This window comes from Haliotis rufescens, unplaced genomic scaffold (assembly GCF_023055435.1).
Source record: "Haliotis rufescens isolate VD_foot unplaced genomic scaffold, xgHalRufe1.0.p SCAF_446, whole genome shotgun sequence".
NCBI lineage: Eukaryota > Metazoa > Mollusca > Gastropoda > Lepetellida > Haliotidae > Haliotis > Haliotis rufescens.
In genome coordinates, this window is record NW_025964164.1 from 4,887 (window position 1) to 20,825 (window position 15,939).

Sequence of the window (15,939 nt, forward strand, 5' to 3'; positions counted from 1 at the left end):
CATCCCAATTACGTTGATCGATGCCCATGATGTCAATCACTGGATTGTCTGGTCCAGACTCGATTATTTACAGACGCCTCCATATAGCTGGAATATTGGTGAGTGCGGCGTTAAACAACAAACAAACAAACAAACATCAATGAGGTGAATCAGGATGGTTTCCCTGGACATTTGCCCTCCAAAGACCTACAGGTGGAAATAGCACCATGACGTCACAAACAGATAATACGGGGGACGACATAGTACATATCACCAACAGTGTACTTAAACAATCAGACACTGGCTAAGGTTACTGAACCGGTGCACTTTAAGACTGCCAACAGGCAAACGCAACCTCTGTCCGCAACATGCTGTCCTAACACAGGTCAGTGTCACGACCTCTGTCGTCTGTCCTCATGGTCCGACAAACTTCGTAGGCGTGTTTCTCATTGCTTACTTCAAGCGCTGCATCCGTCTCATTTTGAGGTTAATACTGGCTGGGGTATTTTCAGAACGGCAATATATCCTGTAGTATTGACAATTGCTCCAAGATCTGGATACGGCCATGCCACACATGCGTGGCTGCAATGGGCCACGATTAATTAAAATGCTGCCCACAACGGTGTAAATCACAACTCATTTACCCAATTCCCCCAATCAAGCCACTGGTTCGGCCGTTAAGACTGTTAACTGACCAAATCTATTAGCTATTAGGTCGTGCAGAACTTCGTCAATCTGATAACTCAACATACACTGTAGGGCAAAATAAAGTATACACTTGAACATTGGATATCACCAAAAGATTCCAAACATTAACAAATGTTTAGTCTGAAAACAGGCCGAAAAACTCCAAACGTGAGGTCCAAAATACCCGTATCAAATACATCAACATTTTGTTCATTCTTAGACACCAACAAAGATGGGTGTATACTTTCGTTTGCCTGGCAGTTTATCTTGTGTTTCGAGATATTCGAAGATACAGTTACAACTAACCCATTAGAAAAGGGTTTATCTTTCATAGACTTTACCTAGATCATCCATGACGATGAATACAATATTTGGTCGCTGTGCGAGAACACCGCCAATGAAGGCGAAGAGTAGGGCTGCTACTACTGTCGACATCATAGTGACTTCGCCTTCAGCATCCCGTCTCAACTACAATATGTCTGGAAACATTTTCACAATATCTGGGGACTTGATATGGTGTTATCGGGGCAGACAGTGATATTATCAAGTGCAGGTGCAGGCTACAAATCACGTCATATAGTCACGGTGACAACCTTGCCACGTGTGACATATATGTTTATAACGAACTACGGTTTTAACGAACTAAAATTAGTGGCCCCTTTGAGTTTGTTATAACCATAGAATACTCTGTTTAGTATATCTCTATTTTGCCATTTTTGCCTAAAGGTCAATTGATTTGTTGCAGAAATCATGTTTCAATATTGCAACATCACCACAACATGTCTGTCGTTCATGCCGTCACGTCTTAAATTACCCAATTTAATATATAAATATACCCGTGAAGATCCAGGGTAGATTAGGTCTTCAGCACCCCATGCTTATCGTAAAAGGCGACTAACGGGATACGGTGGTCAGTCTCGCTGACTTGATGCATGTCATCGTATCCCAATTGCGTGGATCGGTGCTCCTGATATTAATGACTAGATTATCTGGTCCAGATTCGATTATTTACAGACCGCCGTCATACAGCTGGAATATTGCTGAGTGCGGTGTTAAAGAACAAACCAAGCCCTTTTATATTAATATATTAGATTGGGTAATTGTAGAAGAGTTGCTGCATACGACAGGAAAAATAAACGTGTAACACCGACCTAAATACCCCCTTTGAACCATGTTAATATGGCGTGGTATCTATGCCGATTTCACACTTGTCAAGGTTGTCACCGTCCCTATATCACGTGATTTGTAGCCTGCACCTGCACTTGATAATATCACTGTCTGCCCCGATAACACCATATCAAGTCCCGAGATATTTTGAAAATGTTTCCAGACATATTGTAGTTGAGATGGGATGCTGAAGGCGAAGTCACTATGATGTCGACAACAGTAGCAGCCCTACTCTTCGCCTTCATCGGCGGCGTTCTCGCACAGCGACCCAATATTGTATTCATCGTCGCGGATGATCTAGGTAAAGTCTATGAAAGATAAACCTTTTTCTTATGGGTTAGTTGTAACTGTATCTTCGAATATCTCGAAACAAAAGATAAACTGCCAGGCAAACGTTGGTGTCTAAGAATGAACCAAATGTTGATGTTTTTGATACGGGTATTTTGGACCTCACTTTTGAAGTTTTTCGGCCAGTTTTCAGCCTAACGTTTGTTAATGTTTGGAATCTTATAGTGATATCCAATGGTCAAATGTATACTTTATTTTGCCCTACAGTGTATGTTGAGTTATCAGATTGACGTAGTTCTACACGACCTAATAGCTAATAGATTTGGTCAGTTAACAGTCTTAACGGCCGAACCAGTGGCTTGATTGGGGGAATTGGGTAAATGAGTTGTGATTTACACCGTTGTGGGCAGCATTTTAACTATTCGTGGCCCATTGCAGCCACGCATATGTGGCATGGCCGTATCCAGATCTTGGAGCAATTGTCAATACTACAGGATATATTGCGGTTCTGAAAATACCCCAGCCAGTATTAACCTCAAAATGAGACGGATGCAGCGCTTGAAGTAAGCAATGAGAAACACGCCTACAGTGTTTGTCGGACCATGAGGACAGACGACAGAGGACAGAGGTCGTGACACTGACCTGTGTTAGGACGGCACATGGCTGACAGAGGTTGCGTTTGTCTCTTGGCAGTCTTAAAGTGCACCGGTTCAGTAACCTTAGCCAGTGTCTGTTTAAGTACACTGTTGGTGATATGTGCTATTTCGTCCCCCGTATTATCTGTTTGTGACGTCATGGTGCTATCTCCACCTGTAGGTCTTTGGAGGGCAAATGTCCAGGGAAACCATCCTGATTCACCTCATTGATGTTTGTTTGTTTGTTTGTTGTTTAACGCCGCACTCACCAATATCCCAGCTATATGGAGGCGTCTGTAAACTATCGAGTTTGAACCAGACAATCCAGTGATTGACATCATAAGCATCGATCCACGCAATTGGGATACGAGCACATGCATCAACCAAGTCAGCGAGCCAGACCACCCGATCTCGTTAGTCGCCTTTTTACAGCATGCATTGGTTGCTGAAGGCCTATTCTACCCCGGATCTTCACGGGTCCCTTATTGATGTAGGACCCAAGGCTGTCATTGATTGTGGAATTCACTAAGGGGTCCAATATGTTTTCCTATTTATATTTTATACCCAGGAAATCATCGTAGGATAACATTATTTTGTAACCTTAAGCCGTCATCATATAACAGGAGCGAGTAAGGGAATTAACTCCGCTTTGGGCCGTATTACCTTTATAACAGCGTGTCAGCTTCATGTGGGAGGAAAGCACGAAGTGATGCATGTCTCAGGCGTTTACCACTTTGGTGAAACCCACGAGCATGGGTATGGTGCTGACAAAACTAAAAACATTATCGGGGCGAACAGGGATTCGAACCCACAGTCATAGGAGTCTGGGGTGTCGAAGGGACTCCACAGTGAATTGCGGTGCCCCAGACGACTGGACCACCCTTGTCCCTCATATGACAGGATGACTGTAGTGCAGGTTCAAGCAAAAAACCTGCTATTTTCTTCAGCCAGTGTTAGTGGCGGGTGCTGCCAGTCGGGCAGAACATCTTTGCCCCTTTGCGCGAACACTTGGTGTCATCACAGATTTTCAGTGATCCATTCATATAATTTTCACTGCTATTGTGTCTTGAAGGCCCAATGGAATCTGTTTCGGTAGACATATGATATGACGAAATATAATATTTTAACTATCAAAGTCTCAGTTTTCATCTTGTTGTTTTTACAAACCAGGGTAACATAAAAGCAACTGGCGTTTTAGTATACATGTACAGCTATCAAACACAGAGGTCCGTCAGAAGATGTTGGTTGTTGCAGGCTGGAATGATGTTGGCTTCCGGAACCGTGACATGCTGACACCTATTATGGACAAAATGGCGCGAGATGGTGTGATACTGGACAGGAACTATGTACAGCCGCTGTGCAGTCCGTGAGTGTCATTCAACGTCTATTTCACAAGAATATTGAAACAGTTCATTCAATGTAACATGTTTAACTCCACATATACTGGCGGGTTAAAGTAAGTGGAATAGTGTTCAAACGATGCTTTACAAACGCTGATTGTGACAGTGATTGTCATCCATAACAAACTCACTGCACATGAAGAGTGTCCGTATGTTTCAGCTCCCGAAGTGCATTTATGTCTGCGGTTTTTCCCTTCAAATCTGGTCTTCAGGTAAGTGAGTGAGTGAGTATGGTTTTACGCCGCTTTTAGCAATATTCCAGCAATATCACGGCGGGGGACACCAGAAATGGGCTTCACACATTGTGCCCATGTGGAGAATCGAACCCGGGTCTTCGGCGTGACGAGCGAATGCTTAAACCACAAGGCTACCCGACCGTCCCCTGAAGTGATGCAGGTCCTAGACGTTTATCACTTTGGTGATAACAATGGAGAGATGGAAAGCTCAAAAGGATTTAAAATACTTACATCCTCCTTGGCATGTATTAGTAATTCGAACCACCGACCAGATGATCATGTCATAACCAAGGGAGGCAACTTGACCATCCGAGCCTGGATAGAGTTGAAACCGACATATTTGAGTGATCTTAACACTATTTAATGCAGGCACTTATAATTTTCGTTAACGAAGTATCTGTAGTATAAAGTTATACAATATTCTATTATATATCAAAAATATATTTAAATATTATATACGAGCAGAAGAAAGGAACCGTGCTTCATATGAAGTGATGTAAATGTTATAAGATATGATAATCCGTCTGATCAATGTTTTATCATAACATGTTCGTTAACAAAACCCATACCCAGGTGAGGGTAACGACTCAATGAACAATGTCAATATCAGGTGCATCCACCACACAGGCGAGGCAGTAGCGGAGTAATGAGAACACCAAATGATTGCAAACAGCCTCGGGGAGAGGTCAGGAGAATAGCCTGCCATGGCAGTACTGCAATGTTATGCTGCCTCCAACAGTCTGATACAACACGTGGAACATGTTGGCGGGCATTGCCACGCAACAATGTGACGTTATAATTACCTCCCTGCATTTGAACCAAGGGGAGAACATGATCTTGAACGATGTTGTCCCGGTTGGGTGCGTCATTCAAATTTCCATGACCAATGGTGAGTTGTGTTCACCCAAGAGTTGTGGTGTTACCCATACCAGTACACTTCTACCCCTAAACCGACAACGTTGAGTAACGCAAGCGTCGATAGAACGTTCTCCTTGATGCCTTTAGATCCTTGCACCACCATCAGAGCTGTCCAGCTGAAACCTGGACTCATCTGTGAACAGTATACTGTCCAAGTCTTGTCTTCTGAACCCCAGATGCTGTCTACACTATGCTAGAGGTGCTAGATGGTGTCGTGGAAGTTAGATCGGGCGTATCACTGGACATGGAGATGGGTATTGTGCTCCCTCAACCGGTAGCATACAGCTCTGCCACTAATTGGTTTCAACCAAGGCATTGACCGAGCTGTTAGGTATTTGATATTCTGGGAAGGGTGGCGGGTCCTGGATTTTTATCGAAAAAAATAAATTGTCCCAGAACATTCTTGAACCAAAATAATTATGCCTCATTGTGTTGAAACAAAACGAATTTGCCAGAAAAAAGTACATTGATGCAACAAAATAAACTTCAGACTCATAGGTTTAAATACAAAATACCTGGTAGCTGAAAAATATCTAATCTCGACTCTAAATCTCTCACTCACTCACTCACACACTCACACACTCACACTCACACACACACACACCCACCCACTCACACCCTCCCACACCCTCCCACACCCACACCCACACCACACCCACCACACACACCCCCACACCCACACACACACACACCCCACCCCCCACCCCCCCCCCCCACACACACCCAACCCCCCCCCCCACACACACGCCCCCCACCCCCAACACCCCCCCACACCCCACACACACACCCACCCACCCACCCACCCACCCACCCACCCACCCACCCACCCACACACACACACACACACACACACACACACACACACACACACACACACACACACACACACCCACACACCCACCCACCCACCCACACACCCACACACACACACACACACACACACACACACACACACACACACACACACACACACACACACACACACACACACACACACCCACCCACACACCCACACACACACACACACACACACACACACACACACACACACACTATTGAATTTTAAATGAAGCTTGGTTACTGTTTTGGGTTAGTTTTTTTATGAATATATTCTTTAATAATATTTTTTTCTAGTTACATTTGTTATGCATTATATGATAAAACAAGAATCGTTAAACTCTCGGTAGCTATTATGAATAGATAAGTATAGTTATGAGCTTTACCAACAACGTTAAAACGTCACACACGAGACGTCATCTGACCTGGTCGACTGAGAGTTATCTCCCATTGCAGCACGATATGATAGGTCATAATCAGGCTGTGTGTTTCCCACTAAATTACACACTTCTACCCCAAGAGCTGAAGAAGTTAGGATACGCAACTCACATGGTGGGGAAGTAAGTTGTGGCAGACACCATGACCGTGTTTTCATGTAGTATACAGGATGTCTTCTGAGCTGTGATAGTTGACATGACAGTTGATATGACAGTGATTCACGGCAGGTGAGTTCAGATCCATTAACATGATACACAGCGATTCCCTAACTCTACCCAGTACCAGTCCCTATCCCTATGAGACACAACCAAGGTTTGGGGCAGATTTAGCACGAACGAAACTATGATAGTTGGCGTGATAGTTGACATGAGCCTCCTCACGTTAGTTCAGATCATATAACACGATACACATGGTGTCACACCCATCCCTGACTCTGCCCCTTCCAATCCCCATCCCTATCCCCACGAGATACAACTGAGGTTTGGGCTAGATTTACTGTCACTGATGGCAAACGAACGAAACGGAAGAGAATATACGAGACAGTTGACATATGGTAAGAGTAACCTCCCTTTCCAGCATCAAGTCATTGGAGCTAAACAATCAGTCTGCCTGCCCCTCAACTACACCATCCTCCCACAGGAGCTGAAGAAACTCGGCTACGCCACACACATGGTTGGCAAGTGAGTACACAATCTTAACACCTCAACAATCACGTCAAACAAGTACAGAATGACTTTGGCAAGGAATGATAAGGAATGCTTGACTTTTCCTGAATCTTATATTGAAGACATGTATCCATATGTCTCATTCTTTACTCATTAAGCAATCAGTGATAATTTGGGGGGGGGGGGGGGGGGGGGGGGAGAGGGGGGGGGGGGGGGGGAGGAGGGGCTTGGTCTGTCAGTTACGAAAAAGTGGTAAATGTCTTCCCCCTCACAGGCTCAAATATTACTGTTTATAAACCTCCAGTGATGCATTTCCATTACTACAACAGGTTGTTCTTTTCTCCGAAAATCGCTCTGCCCACAGGGTTTTCTACAGAAGATCCCTCTGCCCACGGGATTTTCTACAGAAGACCCCTCTGGCATTTTGAAAAAAAATAAAGTTTTTTCATCAACGTTTATTTCATGAAATGTTTACAGAAGTCTACGCGATGTGGACATTGAAAACAATAGGACGTCCACTTCTGGTTGGCTCATCTGGAGTTACTGGCGACTGTGTAGGCGTTAGTTTTTCCGACTTGTCAGAAATAGTCACGCATCTCCGTTTCGGATCGGCACCACAGATAATTGCAGACACTGCCGACTTCTGTTGATCAGATGTACGCTTGTACGACCACACAGCTTCACTTCGGTACCCTGAAATTAAAATTAATATGTTAAAAACTGGTTTCAATGGCACATTCATTTGCAGAACAGTAAACAAAATTGAAAATTCACAACGTAAACGACTATCGTATTGTTCCGTTCCCATTGACAATCAAGGCACTGCTTCAGGTTCTAGATCTTGTTTCATGCCTAAATTAATATGTATTATCGACAGCAGCATTGTACTCACCATAGAAAGAGGACGGAGTTATAAAAAGACCGTCTTCGTCGCTCCCCTCATTGTGCAAGTTGCGTCAAAACTGACTGCAGCTGAACACACGTGATCCCAAGTCATAGCATCTAGCACGCACTGCATGCACTCCACATGCACGATCACGCGAAGCGGTTGCGTTCGAGCTGTACGCATTTGACTGATAACTTTCGACTGCTACAATTGAAATTTCAGAATTAAAGTTATGTCATGTAAACAAAAAATCTTCCTCATATCTGTCGGTTTATAAGTCAGATATTAACCTTCTCCTATGGCTATCCGTGAAAATAATGCACTCCAGTGCAGGAAAAGCCCATGGGCCTACGGTCCGCGGGCTTTTCCTTTGCCGGACTGCATTATTTTCATGGATAGCCCGCGAGGGCGGTTTATATCCTATACCTATATTGGCTCTCACTCATAATGAATTCAGTTAATAAGGGACAAACCAAACTGATTATCACGAACACAGCAATTGTTAACGTAACCCTGATTAATCGTATACTTTGAAACTGCTTCGTTTTCTTCAGTAAGAATACTCACAAGAATTTCGAACCACATAATTCAAAATACTTCGAAGATCCATCGAAATGTGAATACAGGATGACACATTGTCCACTCCAGATGGCACCTGGGTTTCTGTGAGTGGGGATGCACACCAACATACCGGGGCTTCGATACTTTCTTCGGCTACTATAATTCAAAGGAGGACTATTACTTGCATAATATTTGTAAGTACAACACTAAACCCATCCACAATGGGGGTATGCGTTCTACCCATGTCAGGAAGTAAACCAAACCACATTACTGACACAGGTCGACACATAATGTGTCTGAAAAGGGGGCGGGGCTTGTACCACCTGAATCCCACTTGATCCAGATACACACTTGACTTGTCTGTCTAGTCATTGGTGTAGTCTACTATTTCTTTCACTATGCGGTAGATATTGCACTTTAGACTTTTAGACGATCAAATCAATTATCAAACCAACTGGTAAAACTAAAATAAACGTTTATTTCCATCAAAAGATCCAGTCAAAAGATTTGCATGGTTACACATATCGTCACGTGTGTGTTTCAGCCGGGTTTTTAGACTTCAGGAACAATAAGGAAGCGGAATGGGATTACCAAGGGACATATTCAGCGGTAAGACTGGTTTACATATGTTGCATTAACCTTTGAAAGTTAAATACAAGGATACCTAAACGTCATTCTGGGTGAAATCTATCTTTAGTCTAATATCAGTAATGTGCTTAAGCGGGTCTATCAACGTGGCACGTCACATCGCGCTGGTTTTATTTGTTCTTTTGTGTGTTGTGTAACGCCGCTTTCACCAATATTCCAGCTATATAACGGCGGTCTGTAAATAATCGAGTCTGGACCAGACAATCCAGTGATTGACATCATGAGCATCGATCCACGCAATTTGGATACGATGGCATGCATCAACCACGTCAACGAGCCTGACCATCCCAATCCCGTTAGTCGCCTTTTACGACAAGCATCGTCGCCTTTAACGGCAAGCATGGGTTGCTGAAAACCTGTTCTACCCTGGATCTTCACGGGTCAATCGCTTCTCTCACTTTGTTTTCCTTCTGACCCAGACGTGTTTGGTGTTAGACAAGGGGCCTCTACCGATCAATATCAGGCCCCTTGTATTGTCCACAGAAAGACTGAAATGTTGCTGTCAGTGGGGGTTCGATCTGTACTAATGCTACCACTTGTTTCTGCTTCCCCTCACGATCCAGTGGGTGTTCACAGAGAAGATCGTTGACGTCATCAACACCCATGACAAGAGCCAACCACTGTTCCTGTATCTGCCCTTCCAGAACGTTCACGCCCCGACAGAGGTGAGACATTGCTTGGTACAACAGCAGCTGTAGAGGAAACAGTTCAGGAACATCTTGTCACGTGACACTCCACCTGCCCAACTAACAGTCATGGCAAGATTCATGTCGATTGATCACAATTTACTTGTTGTTAGCTCCACTTTTGTGATGTAGTTCCATCTAGCAGTCGATATTTGATTATCCTATTACTAAGAGACATAGTAGTTACAACGTTTACCCAAACTGGAAATTCTCTGTCCTGTGGAACAAAGTACCCCGATAGTACCAACAACCACCTTATACAGATCACGTTGCATATAAACATAGCTAGTTTAATATCTGGTGCCTATATAAACTGCCTGGCAAAAAAAACTATAAACACATGTTTGGTGGAGGCTACAAATATAACAAACAAAAATGGTTATTCGGTAATGTCTTTGAAACAGGTATCATAGTTGTGTTTCGACGAATGTTTTCAGCCTAATGTGGTTTTGATGACGTTTGTAATTATTTGGGCAGATCCAAATTTCAAGTGTATACTTTCCTTTGTGTAGATGAAACATGTCCATACAAGTCTTTTTTATTTGTACAAAATATGTGTCTGGGAAAATGTATATGAATAATGTGATATTAATGCTGTCATATTTTCTGATACTGGTGTTAATCAGCTGCCAAATGATAATTTTGATGGGTTTTTTTCAAATGCTATATGATACATATGCTATTCACCTGTTATATGATATACGTACGTATATCATATTCACATGCTATATTATATAGATGTTATTCGCCTGTCATATTGTTTAGATGTAATTCACCTGTTATATGAATAGATGTTACCACCTGCATGCATATTTTGTTCACAATCAGTATAATCTGAACGTCACTATGTTGCAGGTCCCCAAGATATATGAAGATAGGTTCCCACATGTTGTGAATAAGGGAAGGCGTGTGTTCAGTGGTGAGTATTAACCGCCCTTGAGACATGTGACCAGCCAATGCATGATAACCTTGATGTAAGCCTTCTGTGGTCGCCCTGTGATCTACGATGTTGGATCTCCCTGTGTACAGTTACGTCCCCTACACGTACCAGGATTCCCTGGTCATGGTTTAATTCCAATCTCAGATTCATAACGATTATGACCCTTGGTGACAGCACTATACCCGAGCTGATAGGTTTCACCAATCACGTTGACGCCGACTACCCGCGTGACCTTGACCTTTCCTGCCATTGATTAGCGCACTATGATATGAACAAAAGATAATGTTCAGGCGGCGTTTAAATCCAACACACTTTGAGTAGACATACTGATATGATAGTACGCAATTAGTTTAACTGATTCGCAATGACGACCAAACAGAGGATAACGAGGCATGCATTACATACAATAGAACAGACAGGATAGGAAGTCAGATCCTTTAAAGTGAAAAAACTGATAAAGTGAAAACACATGTTGGAGGTGATTTGCATATACTGTACATGCTCTTGGACCAATCAGATGTAATGACTTGCACATACCTACTCATGGACCAATCAGATGGGATGACTTGCTCATGAACCAATCAGATTGGATGACTTGCTCATGAACCAATCAGATGTTGATTTGCATATACTTACTCATTTAACATGACCTTGTATCATGGACGTTCAGAGTTCATATTAGTTCAAACAGGTGCAGTGATTCAGGTTGATACGACAAATGCCTTTGTATATTGTTAGCGTGCGTCATCATTATGAGGATATTTACAACTTTGCAGGTATGGTGAATGCCCTTGATGAAGCTATAGGGAACGTGACTGACGCCTTGAAGGAGAGAGGGCTGTATGACAACACACTGTTCCTGCTCACAGCTGATGTACGTGACTACCTTTGTTTGTTGTTCAACGCCGAACCCTGAATATTCCAGCTAGATGATGGTGGCCTGTACATTATCATAGATCAGAAAAAAACAGTGATTGATATCATGAGCAACGTCCCACAACCTCATGTACGATGACATGACCAAGTCACCGAGCTTGACCCGTCGATCCATTTAGTGGATCCTTTACGACCAGCATACATTGTTGTTTAACGCCTCACTCAGCAGTATATATGACGACGGTTTGTAAATAATCGAGCCTGGACCAGACACTCCAGTGATACTGACATCATGAAAATCGATCTACGCAATTCGGATACGATACCAAGTCAACGATCCCGAGCCCTTTATACTCCATATTCCAGAGTAGACTATATATATATATATATATATATTATATTATTTGCAGTTGGTATATTGTAAAAACTGTATGACATATTGTACATTGTGTTTTAAGTTGTAAGTGTTGACATGTACCTTGAAAGCGTGTTGTTGCAGAACGGAGGGGAGATATTTAGTCACGGCAACAACTGGCCCCTGAGAGGAGGCAAGCACTCTCTGTGGGAGGGGGGTACGAGGGTGACGGCGTTCATGTCGGGGGCGGGACTCCAGAAGACGGGCTACACGTATGATGGGTAAGTGACCTCTCATGAATACCATTTCTTAGCTTGAATTGTGGAAACAGCCTGTTAGTTACTGCATTCGCTCGTCACGCTAAAGACCCTGGTTAGAATCTTAATTACATTAGTACAATGCTTGAAGACAGTCTCTGGTGTTGCCCATACATTTTGCTGGCAGAGAATGGTTCATTTATGTTGCTGGTTGACGTCATGTATGTTGCTGGTTGATGTCATGTATGTTGCTGGTTGATGTCAAGTATGCTGCTGGTTGATGTCATGCATGTTGCTGGTTGATGTCATGCATGTTGCTGGTTGATGTCATGCATGTTGCTGGTTGATGTCATTTATGTTTCTGGTTGACGTCATGTATGTTGCTGGTTGATGTCATGTATGTTGCTGGTTGATGTCAAGTATGCTGCCGGTTGATGTCATGCATGTTGCTGGATGATGTCATGCATGTTGCTGGTTGATGTCATTTATGTTGCTGGTTGACGTCATGTATATTGCTGGTTGATGTCATGTATGTTGCTGGTTGATGTCATGTATGTTGCTGATTGATGTCATGCATGTTGCTGGTTGATGTCATGCATGTTGCTGGTTGATGTCATGTATGTTGCTGGTTGGCGTCATGTATGTTGCTGGTCGGTGTGAGTGTTGTACAATGGTCTATGTCATACTGAGATGTGTAATGGCGTCCACTTAAACCAACAGAGAGTCAAATAGTTATATAAATACGCATTTACTTTTATACGTTACATGATTCTGAAGTCATGCTTTAAACGAGAATGTAGTGTGACTTTCCCTCACGCCTCTTTTTAAATAATCAGCGTTACTTTCTGTTTAGAATGATCCACGCTGTAGACTGGCTACCGACTTTGGTTTCCGCCGCCGGAGGAACGCCGGGTAATTGTGATAACATACTGTGTAAAATGTATGTGTATACTTAATGAAACAAAATAGTCTTGCTAGTAATTATATAAGTATTCAAGTTCTGAACAGGACTTACAGGTTGGTATGTGCAGTGTCTGTTTTAACAAGATGTCCTGCCATGAATCTAGCGTCAGTTCACATGTCTACATGTTACATCCCCAGATCCAGACGGAACCGTTCCAATCCAATCGTCCATATTAAATTGACCACCAATGAAGATTATTGCCCCTTGTTTGATCCGTCTTGTCACAGTAAAGGTAGTGTGTGTTTATGTGATGCAGTGACCGACAGAGACGGGATAGATCAGTGGGACTCTATCAGGAATGGCCTCCCGTCCAAGAGAACCGAGTTCATCTACAATCTGGACTACCTTGTTATACCGAAAGAAGGCCAAGCTGGCATCAGGTAAGAGACTGAAATATAACACAGGAAGTAAGTAGATCAGGGCAAAGGTAAGTATGCCGAGTTTGTGTTTTGTGTAATTGAAAATTGAAAGAACTATATTCGGTTATGTCTATTTAACCAGCACTAATTCCTGCAGCAGTTTGTAAAAACAAATGGCAGGGTAGTCTTGTGTAAATATAAATTAGTACAAAGCTAGGGTAAAAAATGAATTTGCAACCAAATGATCCCTACCATGTTTGAAATGAAAATGTGCGCCGAAAAGAGCAAGTCGGTGATTTTCAAAGATAAGATGTCTGACATAGCCATGAACAGTTGTGTATTATGCGAAAACATCTTTTTATTTGACAAATTTAGAATTTGAATTATTTTTTAAAAATATAACCATACAGAAGTATTCTAGTGCTGCCTAAGCTCCGATAAATTCATTGTTTTATATAAATATGATATTTTAAGATAACTTAAGATGCTTTCAATTGAAAATTAAGCATATGATAAAGTCAACTGCTTCTCAATTTTTTAAACCTGTCGTCCGCAATCAGGATACTACCGTCTTCAAGTCACTTGACCCCACAATAGACGTAAGGCATGCGCCTTTTCAATTAATTAAGCTCCCAACTGTGGAACCATGCAAAATATCTTGCAGTATGTTTGTATGTTTTGTGTGTTTTTTTTAAGGATGGGCAATTACAAACTGCTGCTTGGTTACCCTGGACAACAAGATGGCTGGCACCGTCCCATGAACAACACTGAAGATGATATATACGAAGAAATAATTTATGACCTTGACCCTGATAAAGCACAGTTATTTGATGTAATAGGTGCATATTTAATTATCACATCATCACCCAAATTAATATACTTCATACAGATCTATATGGTATTGATGAATACGATGTCTTTATTGTATGTAAGAAATAAATTCACTTGAGAAATACTTATTTTTTACCTCATTACAGAAATATTATAAGGGTAATACTACGTTTGCAAATTTATTTAAATCCTGTGATATTAATGTACTACGGTGGGTAGCTTTATATATATATATATTATTTAAAATGAGGTCGACAGAGATATAACACTCTGGACACGTGACCTAATGTAATATGTACTAGGGGCCATGTGGCCTGAATTACGAAGCCAACAAACAAACAACAAGTGATATACAATCAACACATATGTTACAAAATTAACTAGGTTCACAAATCAATACAAATTACTACTACTTCGCGTAGCTAGATGCTCACGATGTCGATCACTTGACCCAGTCAAGCTCTCACCAATGATTGTATCCGTTTCAGCGGACCCCACAGAGCGACATGACCTGTCCTCCCAACTACCAGACGTTGTTGCAAAGCTGAAGTCTCGCCTTCTGGAGTACCGAAAGCAGATGGTACCCCCCAACTTCCCCGACCCCGATCCACAGTCCAACCCCAGGAATTATGGCAACGCTTGGACGCCTGGCTGGTGCAAACTCTAAGAACTCTCTTCATAATTCTTCATGTCGCGTAACGAGCTTGAACAAGACGTACAAGCTCTCATCATCGAAACATGTTTGCAGTCTGAATATACATACAGTAAACTACGGTTATAACGAACTCAAAGGGACCACTAATTTTAGTTCGTTATAACCGTAGTTCGTTGTAAGCATATACAGAATATGTACAGCAAATGGTCAGGACAAACAAATCCGTCAGTAAGCATGTTCGTTATAAACGTAGTTTTCTGTACACGCATGTTTGCTTGATCATAAATCAGTGCGGGTTGCTTTAAATGTTCAATGTACTAACGGAGTACCGTTATATGCAACTGTAGCAATACATAACCGCAGCGATTTCAATTATCGTCTGTGGATCTATAATTTAGTTACTGGCTAAAATTGAGTGTGAAATAAACGAACTGAATAGAATTAAAATAGCGGTAGTCTTTTCATTATTCTCTGGCGTCTCACACAGACACACAGACACAGACACAGACACAGACACACACACACACACACACACACACACACACACACACACACACAAATAAAATATAACCAGAGTTGTCTCCCTTGGTAAACAAGCCAGTGCAACGAACGCTGATATTCTAAAGGACATCTCCTTCCAATAGCAATGCGAAGGGTGGGTATTCCAGAAA

General features: G+C 42.3%; 1 protein-coding gene across 2 annotated transcripts; it reads left to right on the forward strand.

The window, feature by feature from the left end:
- Positions 1-1,977: 1,977 nt before the first annotated feature.
- LOC125372645 (arylsulfatase B-like) lies at positions 1,978-15,485 on the forward strand. 2 transcript variants are annotated; one of them, XM_048383124.1, is made up of 14 exons: positions 1,978-2,134; positions 4,011-4,122; positions 4,317-4,368; positions 7,162-7,265; positions 8,785-8,891; positions 9,242-9,306; positions 9,909-10,010; positions 10,887-10,950; positions 11,748-11,845; positions 12,347-12,483; positions 13,313-13,371; positions 13,680-13,803; positions 14,479-14,621; positions 15,102-15,485. In XM_048383124.1, the coding sequence occupies exons 1-14, from the start codon at positions 2,038-2,040 to the stop codon at positions 15,278-15,280; spliced, it is 1,443 nt and encodes a 480-aa protein (XP_048239081.1). In that variant the 5' UTR covers positions 1,978-2,037; the 3' UTR covers positions 15,281-15,485. The 2 variants fall into 2 exon arrangements, with proteins under 2 accessions (XP_048239081.1, XP_048239082.1); XM_048383125.1 differs by having other exon boundaries at positions 14,479-14,614; positions 15,102-15,277.
- Positions 15,486-15,939: the final 454 nt, after the last annotated feature.

What these genes read in the sequence shown, in the direction of transcription:
- LOC125372645 (XM_048383124.1), top strand. Translation starts at nt 2,038, where the DNA reads ATGATGTCGACAACAGTAGCAGCCCTACTCTTCGCCTTCATCGGCGGC. An exon ending in ACGTTCACGCCCCGACAGAG is followed by an intron (nt 10,011 to 10,886) that starts GTGAGACATTGC and finishes ACTATGTTGCAG; the next exon opens with GTCCCCAAGATATATGAAGA. An exon ending in GAAGGCCAAGCTGGCATCAG is followed by an intron (nt 13,804 to 14,478) that starts GTAAGAGACTGA and finishes GTTTTTTTTAAG; the next exon opens with GATGGGCAATTACAAACTGC.